General features: G+C 45.6%; 1 protein-coding gene and 1 long non-coding RNA gene across 2 annotated transcripts in view; both read left to right on the top strand.

Annotated features, from left to right (window-relative positions):
* LOC310632053 overlaps positions 1–22,076 on the top strand; it is a 423,537-nt gene that overhangs the window by 65,737 nt on the left and 335,724 nt on the right. The gene's annotated exons all lie outside the window — the stretch shown is intronic.
* Positions 5,293–22,076, top strand: part of RNF144A (ring finger protein 144A) — a 71,653-nt gene continuing 54,869 nt past the window's right edge. Inside the window, exon 1 of the mRNA XM_083379945.1 lies at positions 5,293–5,568. Coding sequence (XP_083236071.1) covers positions 5,436–5,568 — 133 coding nt within the window. The 5' untranslated portion in view covers positions 5,293–5,435. The remainder of the gene's footprint in view (positions 5,569–22,076) is intronic.

The raw sequence follows: 22,076 nt of genomic DNA, 5'->3' as shown, positions 1-22,076 counted from the left end.
ATCTTCTCAGGAGTGGAAATCTCAGCAAATTCACCCCGAGGTCAGACTGTGCAATGCTCAGAGAAATTGCAAAGAATCCAAGAGTTACATCTCAGACTCTACAGGGCCTCAGTTAGCATGTTATATGTTAAAATTCATGACAGTACGATTAGAAAAAATTAGATTGAACAAGTATGCTTTGTTTGGAAGGGTTGCCAGGAGAAAGCCTCTTCTTTCTAAAAAGAACAGGGCAGCATGGTTTAGGTTTGCAAAGTTGCATCTGAACAAATATAATAGTGTGTGGCAGCAGCCAAGAAAGCTAATACAATCCTGGGCTGTTATAAACAGAGGCATAGAATCAAGATCACGTAAAATATTAATACCGCTTTATAAATTCTTAGACCACATCCGGAATACTGCATCCAGTTTAGGTCACCATGTTACAAAAAAGATGTTGAGACTTTGATAAAGTGCAAAGAAGAGCAACTAAGATGATTAAAGGCCTGGAGACAAAAATACGGTATATTATGAATGGTTGTAGGAATTGGATATGGCCAGTCTAAAGAAAAGAAGGACTAGGGGGTGACACGATAGCAGTATTCCTGTATTTGAGGGGCTGCCACAAAGATGAAGGGGTCAACTTATTTTCCAAAGCACCAGAGGGCAAGAAAAGAAACAATGGATGGAAACTAATCAAGGAGACAAGCAACCTGGAATTAAGGAGAAACTTCATAACAGTGAGGACAATTAACCAGTGGATCAGCTTGCCTTCAGAAGTTGTGGGTGCTTCGTCACTGGAGGTTTTTACAAAACGACTGGACATCCACCTATCTGAAATGGTGTAGGTCCACTGCATGAGCAGAGAGTTGGACTAGAAGACTGCCAAAGTACCTTCCAGCTCTATTCTGATTGATTGAAATGCCAAGACTTCTGGAACAGTCATTTGAACAAACAAGACCAAAGTGGAGATGTCTGGCCATAATGTTCAGTGCCATGTTTGGCGAAAACCAAACACAGTGTATCAGCACAAACATCTCATACCAACCGTCAAGCACGGTGATGGAAGGGTGATGATTTGGGCCTGTTTTGCAGCCACAGGTCTTGGGCCCTTGCAGTCATTGAGTTGATCATGAACTCTCTGTATACCAAAATATTCTAGCGTCATACATGAGGCCATTTATCCGACAGCTAAAGCTTGGTTGACATTGAGTCATGCAACAGATGAATGATCCCAAGCACACAGCAAATCCACAACAGAATGGCTGGGAAAAAAGAAGAACCAAGGTGTTGCAATGGCCCAGTCAAAGTCCAGACCTCAACCCAACTGAAAGGCTGTGTCTGCACATAAACACATAAACACATGCCCACAAACCTCAATGAACTCAAGCAATGTTGTAAAGAATGGACCAAAATTCCTCCACAATGATGTGAGAGACTGAAGATGTCATAAAGAAAACAATTACTTCAAACTTAAAGATGGAGGAAGAACAAGTAAAAGAAACAATGATAACATGGGCAAAGAACTTTGGATATAATATAGAATTAGAAGATTGGCAAAAGTTATGGGAAAGAAATATTAAATTAACTAAAGCAGTGGCATATAAAGAAAATTTATATAAAATGTTTTACAGATGGCATATGACACCAGTGAGATTAGCAAAAAATGTTTAAAAATACTTCAAACAACTGTTGGAAATACAAAGAAAGACTTATTATCATATCTGGTGGACATGCCCTAAAGCAAAAAGATTTTGGGTTAAAATACATTTATGGTTAGATAAAATGACTAAAAAACAAATAGACTTTAAGCCAGAATTATTTTGTTAGGAATAATAGGAGCTAAATATGAGAAAGATTGCAGATATTTAATACTATACATACTAATGGCAGCAAGAATTGTATTTGCCCAACATTGGAAAAATGAAAAGTTACCAGCTGAAGAAGTACTAATTAAGAAAATTCTGGAGTGTGCAGAAATGGATAGGTTTACTTTAAAGATTAAAGAGAAAGAAGACTCAGTGTACTTTAGAACATGGGATAATTTCTATCAATGGCTAGAATAACGAGCTAGAGAGAAAGGAATGTGATGTGTAATTTTGAATATATATTAGCAAGAAGAAGGCTATTGAGTGATTAATTAACATATTGTTTATGATAATTAACTATTATCTATTATTGCTTGTTAAACGCATGAACCCAGACATTATGCTGTTTGCTAAATATTGAGAATGTTATTAGGAAAAACCCTAACCCTAACCCTAACCCAAATCCCAACCCTAACCCCGACCCCACTTATTCCCAACCCTAAAAAAACTAATAAAATTTATACAAAAAAAGGAAAAGAAAACAATTACTTCAAATTATTGCAGCTAAAGGTGGTTCTACAAGCCACTGAATCATAAGGCGAATAGTTTTTCACACATGGCTTCTCCATTTTGGCTTTCTTTTTGTAAAATAAATGAGGACATGTATTCATCTGAGGTTGCACTTTTAAGAACTGCTAAGGACCAGATGATTTTTTACTAAGTCCTGATATGTAAAACCACAGAACTAACAGAGGACATGCTTACTTTTTCACAGGACAATAACATCAGTTTCTCTCTCTCTCTCTTTTTTTAAATTTCAAGCAAGTAGTACAGAAGCAATTATGAATGCAAACATTCTGAATGCTATTCTACTACTACACCCATTGATGTGCCAATGTTACAATGCTACTTGCTATTCACCTGTAATTTTGGCAATCAGCAAATGAATGTATTTAGGTCTTGTAGAAGTATGAGGCACAGGAATTCTGGGAGCTGTAGCCACAAGAGTTGATGAGAGCTCCAGTTCTAATTCAACATTGATGCTTCTATAGAGGCAGAAAGTTCTTAACACAACCAGTCAAAAGGCATACGCAGGTAGTCCTCAGCTTACAACCACAATTGAGACTGGTACTTCCGTTGCTAAATGTGGCAGTTGTTAAGCAAATCATGCCTGATTTCTGGACCTTCTTTGCCATGGTTGTTAAGTGAATCAGCCTAGCTATTATGTGACTCACATGGTCATTATATGAATCTGCCTTCCCCCTTGGTTTTGCTTGTTGGAAGTCAGCTGGGAAGGTCACAAATTGTGAACGTATGTTCCTGGAATGCTGCAACTATCATAGTTGCTGGTTGCCAGGAACCCAAATTTTGATCACATGACCCTGGGTATGCTGTAATAGTTGCTAAGTGCAAGGACCAGTTGTAAGTCACTTTTTTCAGTGCTGTCATAACTTTGAACTGTTGCTAAATGAATGGTTGTAAGTCAGAGACTGCAGGAACTGTACAGGTATTCAGGTTCCTTATTTTAAAGATCAAGTAAAGATTTCTTCTCATTTAACATTGTGTCTTACATAATCCAATACTTTCATCATAATGAGGACAGGGGCATCATGCTGTCCCGATGCAAGCTGCACTCCTTTGGTATGTATGAAATCACAATGGACATACTGTATAAAGGAAGCAAAAGTGTATCTAAAGAAAGAGCTTTTGCCATTTGTCTCCCCTCCCATCCTTGCCCCCTCTTGACACCCTCTACAGAGTCCATTGATCACACTGTGGCCAAGCTCAAATGCCCACATTGGAGGGTGACTTTGAAAATAATAAAGACTAATAATGATGAATTTGATGAATCCTGTTATAAAGCTGTCTAACTAAGATATACCCAGATGGCTACATTAAAATGCATTCCGCCAGCCCTTGAATAGAATAGAATTCTTTATTGGCCAAGTGTGATTGGACACACAAGGAATTTGTCCCTGGTGCATAAGTAGTGGGCAGGAATGGAAATCGCCCTGATCACTGAGTTTTAATTTACCTTGGGCATGAGGCAACAACTGTGGTTCTACTTTGGATGTGGGATAATGTAGAGAAAATGATGGTCATCACCAATAAGCGCATCAAATTCTACGGTTCAGCCATGACTTGTCTTTTAGCATTTGCCATTTTAGGTTACAACTTAATGCTCTGGTTAATGGTAGGGACAGTCTGGGTTAGAAAAAAGGAAGAGAGACATGTCAGAAGAGTACAGGAAAATAAGCTTTACATTTTGCTTTACATTTTCCAATATAAATTCTCTAAAATCCCATGGCTGAGCCAGGGAGCAAGGGCCATAATTTTTTCTCCGGCAAAAACCTGTCTGCTCCTGAAGTTTTATTTCCCTGTGTATGGCTGGTCAAGATAAAAGAAAGGCTAGGGACGACATGCTAGCAGTATTCCAGTATTTGAGGGGCTGCCACAAAGAAGAGGAGGTCAAATTATTCTCCAAAGCACCAGAAAGCAAGACAAGAAACAATGGCTGGAAACTAATCAGAGAAAGGCCACATGGAATTAAGGAGAAACTTCCTAACAGTGAGGACAATTAACCAATGGAACAGCTTTGCCTTCAGAAGGTGTAGGACGGTGCTTCCTTCATCATTGGAGGTTTTCAAGAAGAGACTCGACAGTCACGTGTCTGAAATGGTATAGGTCTCCTGCTTGAGCGGGAGACTGCACTTAGAAGACCTCTAAGGTACTTTCCAGCTCTATTCTGATCGATCGCGGACCGATAGCATCCAAAGGAGCCCGCAAAAGCGAGTCGATCATTTATTTATTTATTTAATTTTATTACATTTATATACCGCCCTTTCCCAAAGGACTCAGGGCGGTTTACAGGGTAATTAAAAACCAAAATACAAAAGTTAAAAACAAGTTTAAAAAAAATTAAATTTGTCCCTGTATAAGTAAAACCCCAGTTAAAATAAGATTAATCCTCAGCCTGGGCCAGAGAGCTCGAAGAGCCAGGTCTTCAGGTCCCGGCGGAATGAACGGAGGTCGGGGGCAGTCCTCAGCTCCACTGGCAGCTGGTTCCAAAGGGCAGGCGCCCCCACTGAGAAGGCCCTATCCCTGGGTGTCGTCCGCCGGCAATCTCTTACCGGTGGCACCCTGAGAAGACCCTCCCTGTGGGAACGCACTGGACGATCATCCACGCCTCTGACTTAGATCGCGCCGTCCGCCCGAGCCCGAAGTATATATATATATATATATAGGGGATCTTAAACCTGAGGGAAGGCTCTGCCCCTTGTCTTGCGCACAGCGCGCCAGCAGAGGGCGCGCAGGGCATCCGCGGCGCCCCCAATTTAGCGGTTTGCTTCAAAGCAGCCCCGCTCCGGCTGCAAAGCCACAGAAGCTTAATGGCGCCCTTGTGCTCCGATTAGCTATTCCCTTTCCCTCCTCCTCCTCCTCCCTCCCCCCACCTTCTTCCTTCCTCAAGGGACAGAAGGAGTCGGGTGGGAAGACGAGCAGAAAGCAGCCGGCCGCCGAGGCGGGGAAAGCGCGCAGACCAGCCTGGGCAGCAGCAGCAGCGGCGGCGGCGGCGGCGGCAGAATGCGCGAGGCGCCCACACCCTGGCCAGGCTGCTCGCGCCCCTGAGGAGCGGGCGGCAGCGCGTGGTCCATGCAAGCCCCGGCGGGAGCAGCAGAGCGCAGGAGGCGCCCGCTGGGCAGAGGCGGCCGAGGCGGCGGGCTTTTCTCTTTCCGAGGACTGCGCCGTCAACAGCAGCAGCGGCAGCAGGAGCAGCAAGAGAAGGGTGAGGCGTCGCCGTCGCCGGGCTCGTTGTATTTCCTTGCGGGCGGGCATCTCTCGGGCGCTGCTCTGGCTAGGCCGCCCACATCACCGGCGCGGCGGCTGAAAGGGCTCCTTCGGCCGGCGACGAGATGGAGCGCTCGCCCGTGTGGCAGGGGCCAAGCGGCGTCGGTCTGCCGGCAGGAGCCGAGCTTGCTCAGCTGGCATCCGTCGAGCGGGCTGGCATCTAGCTTGTCTTAAATAAAGGACGTCCGTAAACGTGATGTAGCTTAGGAGGGGAAGCCACGTTAACCTGGACCCACGGGGGCGTCGTATTGGAGGCATTTACGGTGGGGAGTTTGCGTGGCCTTTTCCCAGTCCTTTATCTTCTTCTTCTTATTATTATTATTAATTTAATTTGTATACCGCGGTGAACAGGGCAAATAAGGATGATGGAGAACGGCGCCCTCCCCAAACTCGCACTGAAGGGCCTTATTGGCGCTTATCAGCGTGTGTGTGTGTGTGTGTGTGTGTGTGTGTGTGTGCGTTTGTGTGCGCGCGCGTATGTGTGTGTGTGTGTGTAAATATATATATGAGATGGACGGGGTGGTACGCTAACAATAGCTGAAATTCCGTGAGGCAAGCAACTTCCTTGGAATTCGGAGACTTGCTCCCAAATTAGTGCCAAGATCACAGATGCCAGAATCTGCACTTGCAATAGCTTACACAATTTGGGCCATGCTGTTAATCCGAATTGAATAAGTTAGGTTCGAAAGAAGTTTCTTATGGAATGGTCTGGTATGTCCAATCACTCTCTGCGTGTACAGGTATGTGTACACGCTTCACGTTCGCAATAGGGACTGGCATATCCAGCGCTAAAGAATGTGGTCACTAAGCGAGACATCAGTTGACCGCAACTTGTGATTTTATTGCTGGCTTCTCCATTGACTCTGCTTGTCACAGGCCAGCTGTGAAGCATGCAAGTGGCAGTTAATGTGATGACGGGACCTGTGATAGTCATAACTATGTGCCAATTGTGAAACACCTGAATCTCATGTAACTGTGGGGCCGCTGTGATGGTCGTTAATGTGAGGACCGGTTTTAAAGTTACTTTTTCAGCACTGTTGTAACTTAATCGGTTGCTAAACAGGAGATCCTGTTGTTAAGTGAGGACTATTTGTATTAGCGCATATGTACACACAGACACTTTAATACAGTTTTGGATCTTTTTTCTTACAATTAATGGCATAACCCCATTTGGCTGCCATCCTAACATGTTTTTTGTTAAATATTTTTCAAGCCATTTCTAGAAAGAGCAGTGGAGGTGAGTAGAGACAATATGAAGATGGAGCATACAGCTACCGGCATCTACACCTTCCTTTACTTTAATTCTTGGACTGTTTTGGCACCTCTTTGCTGGGAAGAGTCAGCAAGAGAAATCTCCTAACTTAATCCTCTCTACCAACAGATTTTCTGTGGGGAGAAAAAAAAATACTAGGCTTGATATATTTTGGCTATACTTGATTGTTTCGGGAGAGCTAATAGAATAGAAGGGAAAATATTTAATTAGCTTTCAAGGCATTCAGATTAGAGTAACAGTTATAATTGCAGGAAATCTCATCGTGTAGATATCCTGACTTGCTAAGGTTGATAATATTTTGTCATTCATGTTGGTTGGGGTTGACAGGCGTTGCTTAATATATCTAGAGGGCACGCAGTTGCAGAAGTATAATCTTCAATCTTAGTTACATAAGCATTTTTTAAATATACATAAATAAGAAAAACCAAGTCCTTCCAGCTCGCAGTGATGGAGGAAATGGAAGCTTTGACTTTTGTTGCTAAGGTTGAAAAGCACTGATCCAAATCCTCTGTCAGTATCCTTTGCATTGGTCATATTGGTGTACTGTTCAGAGTTGTTATTTAGGAATAACTACAGGCCACCAGTTCCTATTCCCTGACCTTTGGTTAAAGGAGAGTGTGTGTGTGTGTGTGTGGATGGATGGATGAGATCAAGGTGAACATGGATCCTCAGGAATGCTCCCTCCCACTAGAAATCTTCAGTTGCAGTGGCTGAAGCAGCTGTCAGATTTTGGCAAGACAAGTTGAAGGGGTGGGGAAAGAAAAAATGACCAACCTACATGGCTATATAAGGAGGGGGCCATTTAGTAAAAGTTATCTAGATTCATAAATATATCCCAGTATCAGAGTTTGATTTATGCCACGCCTCTTTAAAGATGTGTGCCTCTGGTTCTGTGAAACATTGGAAGGATATTTTCTTTTTTTCTTTCCTTCTTATAAAGGATTTTAAGTAGGCGAAAGGATTAGGTTAGAATCTCTTCCTCTCCTCTTTTTGTCTATCAGTTATTTGAGTTAACTGGGTGGTGATTGCCCAACTTCTAATTGCTCCTGAAGTTTGTTCCTGCAATGATGATCGAAGATGATTAGAATCTAAACTTAGCCTAGAAAGAATCTTGGGAGGAACTGTATACTACATCCTGTTCCTTTCCGGCTATTAAATATGTGACAGTGCCTTGAACATTCTTTGAAAACTTTGGGTCCTCTAATGCAAAGATGAACTAATTTCTAGTCCCTCTAATTCTTCAGCATGAATAGGCTCATACATATTTTAAAGGCAGTCTTGCCGAAACAGCTTGCAGAAACCCCACTCAAATCAAGCAAGAAGATACTCATGGTTGACTGCATGGAAACTGGAAGGCGATATTTAAGAAGGGAACATCTAACAAAAAAAGCCTTCCTCAATTATGCTTTGATGGTATCAGTGCTGAGCCTGCAGTTTTGGTTAGGTAGGTTTCTTCACATGAAATGTTCAGTGGTAAGAATCACAAGACCAAATTTGAGAGACAAAAGTATGTTTAAAATGGCACTTGGAACTGACAGGCTGTGATTTATATGAGGTTAAGTACACTAACTGTATGCTGGAGTAAAGTCTACATATTACTTCATGTTTGAACTACATGGGACTTGGAGGCTTAATGTCTGAGTAACTATGTTTGGTCAACTAGGCTTCAACCTTAAACAAACTTTCTTGGGGATCAATTCCATGGAAATGAAAGAGACGTTACTAAGTAAACTTGCACAATGTTGTACTGTTAGTTGGATGGCTTATCCTGAAGAGCGCAACCTCTGCTTTTAAATGTTTTCTTCATTTGGTGAAATATAACAACAACATAAATATATAAAAACATACATACATACAACAACAACAAAGTACAGTAATGCTACAATAATCCACATGTATGCATGCATATACATATATAAAACCATGGTTAAAATGAACTAATTGTAAATCATTTTTAAATGATCCATATAATATTAAACAAGCTCAGACCTTTAGTACATTGTTAAAACTTTAGCATATTGTTAAAACTAGGCCATAAAGAAACAGATTGTTCCATCTTCCTATTTTTTTTTAAAACATAAAGACATTTCAAGAACTGACAAGCCAAGATAAGACAGGATGTGTGAAAACTCTTTTAGATGTTGCCTTTTTAATCTGCATTTGCCAGTATTACTGCAGAACTCCCTGTACTGGCAAAATTAAACCCATAGTCTGAAATGTTGTTGGTCTTGTCTCCCTACTGCTCTAGCTCTGCTGCTTGCCTTGGGTGCAGCATTAGTGCTGCCACTATCTATTTTCCCAATGTCATCCCTTCCCACTCTAGTATATGTGTGTGTGTGTGTGAGAGAGAGAGAGAGAGAGGGGGGGGGGCGTCATAGTATGAGTTTCTTAGGTTAAAAAGATGGGGGGATAATGAAAGGGAAATTCTTCAGCACATGAATTTCCTGGCCTTGTAGCATTAAAGCACGTGATTATGAAAACCAGCCCCTTCTCCCATGTAGGATGAGGCCAATATCACAAGAAATAAAAAGAATCAAACTTCATTCAAAATGAAAAAAAAGGAAAAGGGAGACTGTGGTGGCTCCTTTTTAACTTTTAAGTAGTTGGATGTGGTAGAGGCTAAATACAGAACTGTTCAAAACACAGACCTATGAAAAGAATATCCAATTAAAAAGAATTTACAGGAGAACATAAAGCTCTTAGTAGTTCAAAGGATGATAGATCTGCCACTACTATAAAAGCAACTCTGACACAGGAAGAGGTGCCGGTTTGCATGGAAGGACTGGACATTTAACAGCAATGCACACTGTTAAAAAGCAACATTATGCATTATTTCTAGCTCATCTAGAAATGTTATCTCTGCTGTAGGAAGAAATGATGCCTGCAAGCAGGGTTCCTGCTTGTTTTCATGAGCGTTTTTCTCCCAGCTTCTCCCTCCAGTTTTTTAACTGACTCTTTTATTTTTAACAGAGGCTAAAGGGGTTCCTTTCCTTTTCCCAACCTCAGCTTATAGCTTCTCTTTCCTCTTCTCCTGGGATTTTCCACTGGTCTTTTCAAAGGCAACATCTTTTCCTCCTTAGAGGAAGGTTCCTGACTTTGCATGTGACCCAGGACAAGAGTCTGTTCCTTGTGCAGATGTAGATTCCATACCTTAGATCAGGGGTCAGCAACCTGAAACAGTGAAAGAGCCACTCGGAACCGGTTCCCTCACAAAAGGAAAAACTGGGAGCCGCAAAAAATGTGTGCGCATGGGCGTACATGCGCGCATGCGCAGAACAGGGTTTGACTGAAGATTGGAGCCAAGGCGAGATATGCACCTACCCTGCATATTTGAATGGATTGGTTGAACTTTTTTAGTCCTACTTTTTTTTTTTTTGACTGCACATGGCAGAGGATTGGGAGCCGCAGGAGACGGCTGAAAGAACCGCATGCAGCTCCGGAGCCGCGGGTTGCAGACCTGTGTCTTAGATGGATGAAAGTGAAATTCAGAAATGTGTCTGGCTGGTAGTTAAAATGGTAGGACTGCTTGCCATCTCATTCACCACCCTCCCTTTGGCTCTTTTTTTTTCATCCTGGTTCAGATACAGCTTGCCTTTGGTCATTGTTTTGGGTTGCCCCACGCTGTTTTTAAAAAATCTAGTTTGATGACAAGACTTTCTTTTATTCCAACAAATGTCTACTTTTAAATCCTATGATTCTCCCATAACTCGTTTGGAACTTTAATATTCTTTAAAATTCTTCTTCCAATTCTCTGCTGTTCTCTAAGTCATAGGCTGATTATGTAAGCACCGTTTTCCCTTTTTGCTGCTAAAAGTAGTTAGATTTCTTCCTTTTCCGTTGTTACAAATGTGAAGGTGCACTGCTGGAACTATTTACAACACAATAGAGATAAATCTGTGCAAGGAGGAAACTCTATAGAGAATTGCCTGGGCTCCTTTGAGATACAGAGATTGCTACAGCGTCTCTCTGAAAAAATATTGAGATATTTATATATTGCAGTGTGGGAGACGAAACAGTTCTTAGATACATGACATCCTGTAATCTGATAGAAGGACGTCCAGTCCTTTTTGGCAGATTCTTTTGCTTTTAACAGCTGCCTGAAAGGCTGCAATTTTTCAGTTTTAGGCAGGGGAGCAAACCTATGGATGAAGCTCCATCTGCTTCATTTCTGCATTCCAGGTAGGCGGTGTTGTGACTCAGGGCCAGCCTGTGGGCCCGACAGCCGGGTCCGATGTATCGGAGGACTCAGATGTGGGGGAGGAGGGAAACGAACCGGCTGATGATGATTTGGAGACTTTGCAGAGTCCTCAGCCGGGAACCTCTTCTCAGCTGTGTGAGCCCGAGAGTGCGGAGGATGATGACCCACAGCTGGCCCTGTTCAAGGACGCCCGACGCAGGAGGCAGACGAGCAGGGACAAACAAAGGAAGGCTATGGGACTCCTCGGGAGGAGGCACAGGGAGACCACGCCCTGAGCTCTCTATAAAAGAAGTGTTTGGGGAGGGGCTAGTTGCTGAAAGCAACTTTTTCTTTGAGAAGTCAAGCTCTTGTATTTTTGTAACAGTGTAATTAAAACTTGGCAGAAGCCTTTTGATCTTGGACGCTTTCCAGACTCTTCCTTTGATTAGGGGTGCGAGAAGAGGGCTGGTTTAGAACAGTTTGCTTTCAGCCCCCCACCCCTTAATACTACGATGGAGCAGCTTCTTGCCGAGAATGTCCAGCTCAACCAGCAACTCACCTTGCTGGCCACTCAGGTGGCACAACTGCAGGCTCAGGTACATGCTGCCCCCCCACCCAGGAGGAAATGTCAGATAGCTATGCCGGATAAATTCGCTGGTAATCCAGAACTGTTTCCTGCCTTCCTGGGACAATGCCAGCTTTATATCAGCGTGAAAGCAGCTGATTTCCCCACTGACCGAGATAAGGTGGGATTCGTGTTGAGCCTTCTGTCGGGAGATGCAGCTCGTTGGGGCACGCCTCTGTTGGCACAGCCTAGCCCTTTGTTGGATAACTTTGGGGGGTTTTGTGACCATATGCGCCTCATGTACGAGGACCCGATTAAGGCACAGACGGCCACCCGACGCCTGAAAGCTTTGAGGCAGGGTCAGCGCCCTCTACAGGCCTATATCAGCGATTTCCGGCTGCTTAGCCAGGATTCCGCCTGGAATGAGGCTGCGCTCGTGGATGCCTTTCAGGATGGCTTGTCAGAGGAGATGTTGGATGAGCTGGCCCGCGTGGACATTCCCTCAGACCTGAATGGGCTGATCCATCTTTGTCTGCGGATCGATGCCCGGCTGCAGCAGCGTAAGAGTCGCCGTGCCACCCCACAGACCCCAGCCGCCCCTGTTGTGCGTGAGCCCCCGGTCCAGAGGGAGGAGCCAATGGAGCTGGGTGCCGCCAGGTCCCGTCTATCGGTGACGGAAATGGACAGACGACGATCGGAGGGGTTGTGTTTTTACTGTGGGGACCCTGGACATTTGGCTGCTTCTTGCCCGAAGAAGCGTCAGCGGGCGTCAGTGACCAAGCCTGCCCCGAGAAAGTCCCCTGCTTTGTTATCGGGAAACGGCCCGAGCCCGATCTAGACGGTGTGAAAGATCGGGCGACCCACAACATCCACACCGAGCGACGCCGTTCCGACGGTGCCTGTGAACCTCCACGGCATTTGATTTTGGAGGCACGTCTGATCCTCCCTGGCAAGTCAGAGGGGATTCCAGTCCATGCCTTAATTGACTCTGGGGCTACCACTAACTTTATGGATTCGGCCTTTGTGGCCAAATGGGCTGTTCCCCAGTGTCCAGTGGATCCGCCCATGCTTGTGGAGACCATCGATGGTCGAGTGCTCCTGTCCGGGCCTATCACGGCCGCCACGCAACCCGTGTGTATGGCCATCAGTACCCATGTGGAGGCCATTCAGTTCTACGTCACTTCGGATCTGCACTTCCCCGTGGTCTTGGGACTGGCGTGGCTCCGGGCGCATGATCCACAGATCTATTGGTCTCAGAACTTGGTCACCTTCCCAAGTTTGCAGTGCGTGGACCACACCCGCCATATCTGTGCCGGCCAGGTGGAGGGTTCCTCAGGGGTTTCCTTGCCTCCCGAACTGTCCGACTTTGCTGACGTGTTCAGCGAGTCAGAGGCGGACCAATTACCCCCGCACAGGCCCTACGACTGCTCCATTGACCTAGTCCCTGATGCGCCTCTCCCAGTGGGGCGTTTGTACTCCATGTCGGAGCCCGAGTTGGCTGCATTGCGGGACTTCCTGACGAAGAACTTGGCTCGTGGTTTCATCCGGCCCTCGTCCTCGCCAGTGTCTGCGCCCGTGCTCTTCGTCAAAAAGAAGTCGGGCGAGTTACGGCTTTGCTGTGACTACCGGAAACTCAACGCTATCACGGTGCGTAACCGCTACCTGCTGCCCCTCATCCCCGAGCTCTTGGACCGACTCCGGGAGGCTAAGATCTTCACGAAACTGGACCTGCGTGGAGCTTACAACCTCGTCAGGGTTCGGCCGGGTGATGAGTGGAAGACGGCGTTTGGTACTCGCTATGGACATTTCGAGTACACGGTGATGCCGTTTGGCCTGACCAACGCCCCCGCTGTGTTTCAGCATTTTATGAATGACGTCTTTCGGGATCTGTTGGACCAGTTTGTTGTGATTTACCTGGACGACATCCTGATTTACTCCCCGTCGCGTGAAGCGCATCATCAGCATCTCCGTCAGGTCCTGCAGCGCCTCCGGAATCATCGGCTGTTTGCCAAGTTGGAGAAGTGCCAGTTCTACCAGGTGACCATTGATTTCCTGGGTCACCGCATTTCTCCTGAGGGCATCGCCATGGAACCGAGTAAAGTTGAGTCGTTGCAGAGTTGGCAACCCCCGCGTCGCGTGAAGGATATTCAGCGACTTCTTGGATTTGCCAACTACTATCGGACATTCATCCCTGGCTTTGCTGCCTTGACAGCCCCCCTCACCCGGCTCCTGCAGAAGAAGACTCGGTTCCAGTGGAACGCCCCCGAACAACAGGCGTTCCAAGCTCTGAAGGACGCCTTCATGAAGGAGCCCATCTTGAAGCATCCTGACCCGCAACGGCCGTTTGTCGTGGAGGCGGACGCCTCCGACATTGCCATTGGGGCCGTGTTACTTCAGGCAGCGACGCCCAACGGTACCCTTTTCCCTTGCGCGTATCACTCACGGAAATTGAATCCCTCGGAGCGCAACTATACCATCTGGGAGAAGGAGCTGCTGGCCATCAAGGCGGCGTTCGAGGCTTGGAGGCATCATCTGGAGGGGGCGCGGCATCAAATCGAGGTCCGGACGGACCACAAGAATCTGGAAAGCCTGCAGACCGCTCGGAATTTGAACCAACGCCAGATCCGGTGGTCCCTCTTCTTTGCGAGGTTTGACTTCCGGGTGCGGTACATACCAAGCGGGCACAACCAGAGAGCGGATGCTCTGTCCAGGAAGCCCGAGTACACCCGAGTGGAAGACAAGCTTCCGCCCAGGACCGTGATCCCCGTCGAGTCTTTTGCTGCGGTGCGGGAGCCGGTGGATATACGGGCTCGGATCCGGGAGGCGCAGCAGCAGGAGGCGTGGGTGGCTCAGCGGAAGGAAGAGGTGGGGCCAGATTCGCCTTGGTCGGTCACGGATGGACTCCTGTATTATCGTGACCGGCTCTATGTTCCAGGAGGGCCACTCAGGGGACTCGTCCTCAGCCAATGTCATGATAACCCGGCTGCGGGGCATTTTGGCCTGTTCAAGACTCTGAACCTGGTCTCCCGTACATTCTGGTGGCCCCGAGTCCGACACGATGTCCAGTCTTATGTCACCTCCTGCGTCCCATGCAGGCAGGCCAAGTCAGCGACAGGGGCCCCGCCTGGTTTACTGCAGCCTTTGCCAACGCCCAAGAGACCCTGGGGGGCTGTGTCCATGGACTTTCTGACGGATCTACCCCCATCCTCCGGCTTCACGACAGTGTTTGTGGTGGTGGACATGTTGACCAAGATGGCGCACTTCATCCCCTGTCGCGGCTTACCGTCAGCTCGCGCCACTAGTCGCATGTTCATCCAACAGGTGTTCCGGCTGCACGGCCTTCCCGATAGAGTCGTCTCCGATAGGGGGGCCCAGTTTACAGCCCGCTTCTGGCAGGAGTTGATGCGGGCGTTGGACATTAAGGTTTGCCTCTCGTCCGCGCATCATCCTCAGACCGACGGGGGTACCGAGAAGGTCATCGGCATTTTGGAGCAGTATCTGCGCTGCTACGTTAACCTGCAGCAGGACAATTGGGTGGACTATTTGGCCATAGCCGAGTTTGCCTTTAACAACTCGCAGCACACCTCCACGCAGATGACACCGTTCTTGGCCAATGTGGGTTATCACCCTCGGTTTTTCCCCCTTTCTCCCGTGGACTCACCGGAGCCGGCAGCGAACGAATTCATGGCGGAGTTACAGGCGATCCATCGGTTGGTGCGACGGCAGCTGGAGAAGGCCAAGGCCGACTACAAGAGGTTCGCCGATCGGTCGAGAAGGGATACGCCTCCATTATCGGTGGGGGATCGGGTCTGGCTGTCCACCAGGAACCTACCATCCACTCGGCCGGCGAGGAAGCTGGACCACCGTTACCTTGGACCGTTCCCAGTCGAGGCCGTCATCAACCCGGTCGCCTATCGTTTAACTCTGCCACGTTCCCTGCGCGTGCACCCCGTCTTCCATCGGTCCTTGTTGGTCCCCGAACAACCGGCTTGTCCACTTCGCCAAGCGGAACCTCCCCCATCAGGACCTCGTGATGGCGACAGCACCCCCGAGTACGAGGTCGCCAGCATCAGGGATTCCCGCTGGCTGAAAGGTCGCTTCCAGTACCTGATCGAGTGGAAAGGGTACGGGCCGGAGGACTTCACATGGGAAGACGCGACCGCCGTTCATGCCCCTGCGTTGGTGACTGCTTTTCACGAACAGTTCCCATCCCGACCGCATCCGGATCGGCAGACCCGGGGGAAGGGCCCTGCGGTGCGGGATAGTGTTGTGACTCAGGGCCAGCCTGTGGGCCCGACAGCCGGGTCCGATGTATCGGAGGACTCAGATGTGGGGGAGGAGGGAAACGAACCGGCTGATGATGATTTGGAGACTTTGCAGAGTCCTCAGCCGGGAACCTCTTCTCAGCTGTGTGAGCCCGAGAGTGCGGAGGATGATGACCCACAGCTGGCCCTGTTCAAGGACGCCCGACGCAGGAGGCAGACGAGCAGGGACAAACAAAGGAAGGCTATGGGACTCCTCGGGAGGAGGCACAGGGAGACCACGCCCTGAGCTCTCTATAAAAGAAGTGTTTGGGGAGGGGCTAGTTGCTGAAAGCAACTTTTTCTTTGAGAAGTCAAGCTCTTGTATTTTTGTAACAGTGTAATTAAAACTTGGCAGAAGCCTTTTGATCTTGGACGCTTTCCAGACTCTTCCTTTGATTAGGGGTGCGAGAAGAGGGCTGGTTTAGAACAGGCGGTGAGGGCACAGGAGTCTGCCAGGAAAAAAGGTTAGCAATCTTAGTTGTGGAAAAAAAGCCAATAATTGCTCTTCACATGGCTGCTGATTCACTAACTATTTATAGTGTATAGTTTACCCCTCCCCGCTTTTTTATTTCAAAGTGGGACTGTGGGCTTGGTAAATTATATCTTCAGATTTAGTGCACTAACCCACAAATGCACACTTTGTACTTTTGAATGGCAAGAGGCCCTCACATCCTCAAGTATGCATCTCCGTAATGAAGTTCCATTTTGGGACCACATATGGCCATCTAATTACCTTGAAACTGCTGACATAAAAAGTTGAGCATTGTGAACTGGAGTAAAAAAAAAGAAAAAAGGAACCTCAGATGGCAAATTGTATGAGAAGCTCTTCACTGCAAATATCTACCACTCCACTTCCCCATACACAAATACACCAGCAACCCAATGAAGAATGAAGGAATGAGTAACAAAAATGAGATGGAGGGATAGGAGTCAGGGTTTCTCCACACTTACCACCCACCCGTGTTTCAAGTGTTCTTTTGGTATACAGCTTCATCTTAGATCTTAGTTTAATTAATTTATAACTATATGGTGATCATACTGGTTTGTTTTTTTACATTCTGTGCTTATCCCTCATACACATCCCAGTGGGAGAGGAGAAAGAGATTGTTGCTTCTTGAAAGTTTAAGACCGGGTTCATGTAATTCTTGAAAATATCCAGTGAAAATGACGCCCGATGCTGGTCTCATTTTTTGCAACTGAGTGTAAGGTATAGGCCAGTGCTATCTGGAGTATCTCATTAAAAAGAGAACACTTTGCCATAATATTGCTAAGATTCCAGGTGTATTCCGATGCAACATTAACATCAGATGCGTGTGTGTTTTAAAATACTTTGGGACAGGGTTGTGTACTGGGTTCTGGAGAGTAGGAAGGACGCCAGGCCGATGAGTACAGCCTAACAGCTCTTTATTAGGTGGAATTGACCGTACTGGGGAATAGGGGTTATCTGTACTCTTTATATACCTGGCCAGTACCTGGCTAGGTACACAGCCAACCAATTGGATTGAACCTCTGTTTCCCGCCAAAACTGCTTCCCGCCAAAACAGTTACAGTTCAACGCCTCCTGGTGGTGACTCTTATACAAATGCTTTAGGTGTTCCTTTAAGCCTAATACATAACAGGCAGGGCAGACTACTGTGGTCCAGGCATTTTAAGATCCCACTGCTGAAATGTGGCTGCAGAACTACTAATTTTCAGTGGTTATTTCCCCCCCCCCCTGAAGTCAGAATTAAAGATGGAATTAAGAGTACAAAAGCTCCTTGTTATCACCTGTATTTTTACCCATTATTAAGCTTATGAAAAATACAGACACGGGTGGCTCTTAATGTAGGGCTAGTCACTTAGCAACTGTTTGAAATTACAATGGAGCCAAACAAAGATACTTACCACTCAAATTCAAACTTCTAATGCCCTCCCCCCACTTGCGATCCGGTGCTTGCATTTTGGGGGCTTGGCATTTGGTCTGCCTTCCTTAGCCGTTTGCAGTATGCTACAGTTATGTGTCCATGAATTATGAGGTTTTTTTTCCTGGAAATTGACATTTACTTCCAATTTCCAGCAAAGTGAATTTGCAGACAATGGGTTTGTTTAATGACCATGGCATTCTCCTAATGATCTTGGATTTGCTTAATGACCATGGTGATTTGTTGAACAAATGCCACAAAAGTTGTAAAAATCGGACACGGTCATGTGATGACCTGCTTAACGACCGACAAGACTTGCAACCATAATTCTGGACTCAAATACAGTCATAGGTCAAGGACTACTGTATGGGGGCATTTTTTTTTTTAGGCTTGGAGAGGATGTAAGGGTTGGGATGGAAATTCTTTGCCTCTCAAAGGCCTGCTGCTCCCATTTTCACCTGCTCATCCCCCAGAGGAGCAAAAGGTTGAAAAAATCAGTCCATCTCCTTCTGGTGACATCATCAAGTCCTCTTGCTTCCATTAGAAAGGTGGAAAGGCTCCAACCTGACTTTAAGACAAAAATGTCTTCTGAAGGCGGACTCTCCCTGCCTGCCCCCAGGGGAAAGCTGTCGTAGTGTCTGCCTGCCTCAGTTATGCAAACTAAGGTGTAAGAACTCCCTGCAAGTGTGGTAGTGTGTTGAAAGGCTGAGGAGAAATCCTACTTGCACCGTAAGCTTGTAGATAGCTCCCTCTGCCTTTCAGTTCTGAAGAAGGGAAAGTTGTTTGAGGTTTATGTTGTGCCTTTTTAAAAAAAAATTTTTTTGCAACTGATGATCCATTTGTCTCAGATTGCTCTGTGTGAGCTGAATTCAATTCCGTGTGATGTAAAACAGCCATCTATCTCTGCTTCAGCTATCTATGCTTCCAGATTGATTATTATGTGCGAAGGCCAGGTTCTGCAACGCAGGAGGGAGGGAGGGTAGATTTATGCTTCTGAATACACTGATGTACTGTTTTACTAACGCTGCTATATTGTTCCAAGTGGAATAAATTTTGTATCTTCTGGCAGCTTTCAGCTTTTTGCTTTACAATGGAATACTTTGAAGTACCTTTTCAAAAAATACTTTGCACCACCAAGTATCTTAAGGCATTCTTGGATTGTCCTAAAAGAAGTGCTTCAAATAATATTCCTTGTCAGATCCTATAGTACAGCAAACCATAGTATAATTCTCAATATATTTTTTTTAAAATAGGAATATACACAGGGTGGTTTTTTTCTATTTAGGGTCTTTGGTGCAGTTTTGTTCTGGGCATCTTTACAACAAGCATGACCACAAATGGCATCATTAAACCATTAAACATCACTAATTTTTGTCTAACATATGATTTGCTTATGTAATCACTGTGCTGTTCCTCACAAAGGATTTTAAAGGAAGGAAAAGGTGGTCGCATTAGCAACCATACTAAGTTTTGAGGAGTGATATCAGGATGTTGGATCTTTTCAGGTCTAGACATTTGGGGAATGGGAATTCCAGCCTGACTGGAGATTTAAAGATTAAATCATGTTTAGGAACAAGGAACCGATAAGCACAGCTTTCGAAACATAGGCTACAAACAGGAAGCTATTTTCCAAAACTTGAGGTTTTGCATTTTGCCTTTGTTCCAGCTTCATAATCTCATGTTATTTGTGCTGGAGCTTTCTGAACTGAAGCTCGAAAATTCCCATGTGAAGCCTGTTCCGCACATGATTTACATACATCTCTTATTTTTTCTTTGAATCTGTGGTAAGAGGGCCACTAATTCATGAACTCGTTCCATTGAAAATCTGCTTATGGTAGTCCTCGATTTACAACTGTTCATTTAGCGACCGCTTGAAGTTACAGCGGCACTGGAAAAAGTGACTTCTAATCAGTCCTCACACTCAGAACCCTCACAGCATCATCAAGGTCCCATGATCTAAATTCAGGCACTTGACAACTGGCATGTATTTAGAACTGTCCCAGGGTCATGTGATCCCCATTTGCAACCTTCCCAGCAGGCTTTCAATAAGCAGAATCAATGGGGGAAGCCTGATTCACTTAATGGGCACATGACTCACTTAACAACCATGGTAAAAAAGTCATAAAATCACCATGTAATTCACTTAACAACCGCCTTGTTTAGCAACAGAAATTCTGGTCCCAAATATGGCTGTAAGTCAAGGCCTACCTATATTAGTGGTAAAAAGGACTTCCTTGCCTTCCACGATGGCATTTTGGTACATTGCATGCAGCCTATCGGCTGGGCCTCGTTCAAAGTTCAACTCTCAAAATTCCCCACTAAAAGGTATTGACATTGGAAATGGCTGATAGAAGTAATAATTTGATATTTTAGCTATTAAATAGTGAACATAGATGCAATAGTTTAACAGTCCTATAATGCATGTATAGTTTTGTTCTTCATGGGTACTGAGAAACCATGTGGGTGCAAATAAAGAAATATTTGATGGTGTCTTACAAATCTGTGAATGTGGCACTTATGTGATGATGTGAATTTGTCATCATCTTGGTTTTCTGCTGGTGCCACTGCTTCTTTTCATTATTTGGCTGCATCAATATATATGTATTTGATTATTTCTTGAATGAAAGGCACCTGCCTAGGGATTTTAATTTTAGTCAGGACATTCTGGTTCTTCTCCTGTATACGGTTTTGGAAAACTTTGGTTAGACTGCTCTGCTGGATTGTCCTTTATAATCACAGTGCCAGGAACTATCAGGATTAGATCCAGAAATTCTTGGCTGGGCACACACAAACTTGTGTGGTAAGCCTCAGAACTGTAATGTGAATTGCTTTTCCCAGGAAAATGAATTTCTTTCACTCCAAGCACAGACCCTGCCCTTCTTGGGCATTCCCACACTGGCAATGCTGTTAGAGACTAGAAATTTGACTGAGGAATAGTAACCTATTTGGCCTGGTCTTAGAAAAAGATAGATAAATGCCCCTTTTTAAGTTTTGGCATATAGCCCGATGTTAGCCTGTTCCTAAGCTCTCATTATTTGACTTATTCATCTCTTGGTTCCTGGCACTTGAATGTCTTCTGAGAGTTGCCTATGATTCAGCATTAGCACGCAACGGGGGTCACCGTAATTTGAGAGTCATTATGCAAGAAGAGGGAATGGCGTTTGCCTAGTGCTCTGAATGGGAAAGCAAGAAGGCCAAAGTGAACACTTTGGCCTTCTTGCTTTCCCATTCAGAGCACTAGGCAAACGCCATTCCCTCTTCTTGCATAATGACTCTCAAATTACGGTGACCCCCGTTGCGTGCTAATGCTGAATCATAGGCAACTCTCAGAAGACATTCAAGTGCCAGCAATCGGTCCCTTCAAGGTTACATTTGAATACCGCAGGGGTGGGGAACTCTGGCCTTTTGGTGACTTGTGGACTTCACCTCCCAGAATTCCTGAGAGGGAAAGGGTGTCCTCATCAATGCTTTCTTTCTTTTGCACATCTTAATTTCCAGAGTCACTCATCTTGCCAAACAAGCCATACAGAGGAGATAGTACTCTTGAAGTCCATGTTGCAGTCAATCCAGGTAGGCTGGATGTGCAGGTGTCCAGGTGCCCTCTGTGTTTTCCATCTACCTAAGGTTCTCCTGGACTGAAATTATTTGTCTCTGGGTGACTCCTGGCCTAGTCCCTGCGATTTTATTGTCAAGGTTTTCCAGAAGTACTTTGCCATTGCCTCCTTTCTAGGGCTGAGGGGGAGTGATTGGCCCTAGGTCACCCAAGCTGTCTTCATGCCTAAAATGAGACTAGAACCCCCAATTTCCCAGTTTTTATAGCCTGGTGCCGTAACCGCTACACAAATTGTCTCTCCTTGAATATTATTTATATCATTTATTTATTACACTTATGCCATACCTCTCAGGATAATAACCCCCCGCGGATGGCTTACAAACATTGGAAGCAATTGTAAACAAAGGCACTGTAAATAGAATTATATTTACCAAATAAGGTACAAAGTAAATACTGCTGTGTTGATAATATATACTGCACATGTAATTGCTTGATAATATAATTGTACCACAAGTCACAAAAATCCCCTTGTAACGTAAAAATGTTATTCCCCACTCAAGATTTGCAAGTGTGACTTGGTCATTTGCCTGGCAGTACTAAATGAAGTTTCCAGAGGGGGGGGGGAAAGATGTATCACTAGGATACAAGATGGAGAAAATGGTATAACCATCAG

The sequence above is a fragment of the Vipera ursinii genome (assembly GCF_947247035.1).
Source record: "Vipera ursinii genome assembly, chromosome: 1".
Classification (NCBI taxonomy): Eukaryota; Metazoa; Chordata; class Lepidosauria; order Squamata; family Viperidae; genus Vipera; species Vipera ursinii.
This window is presented reverse-complemented; position numbering and strand designations above follow the sequence as displayed.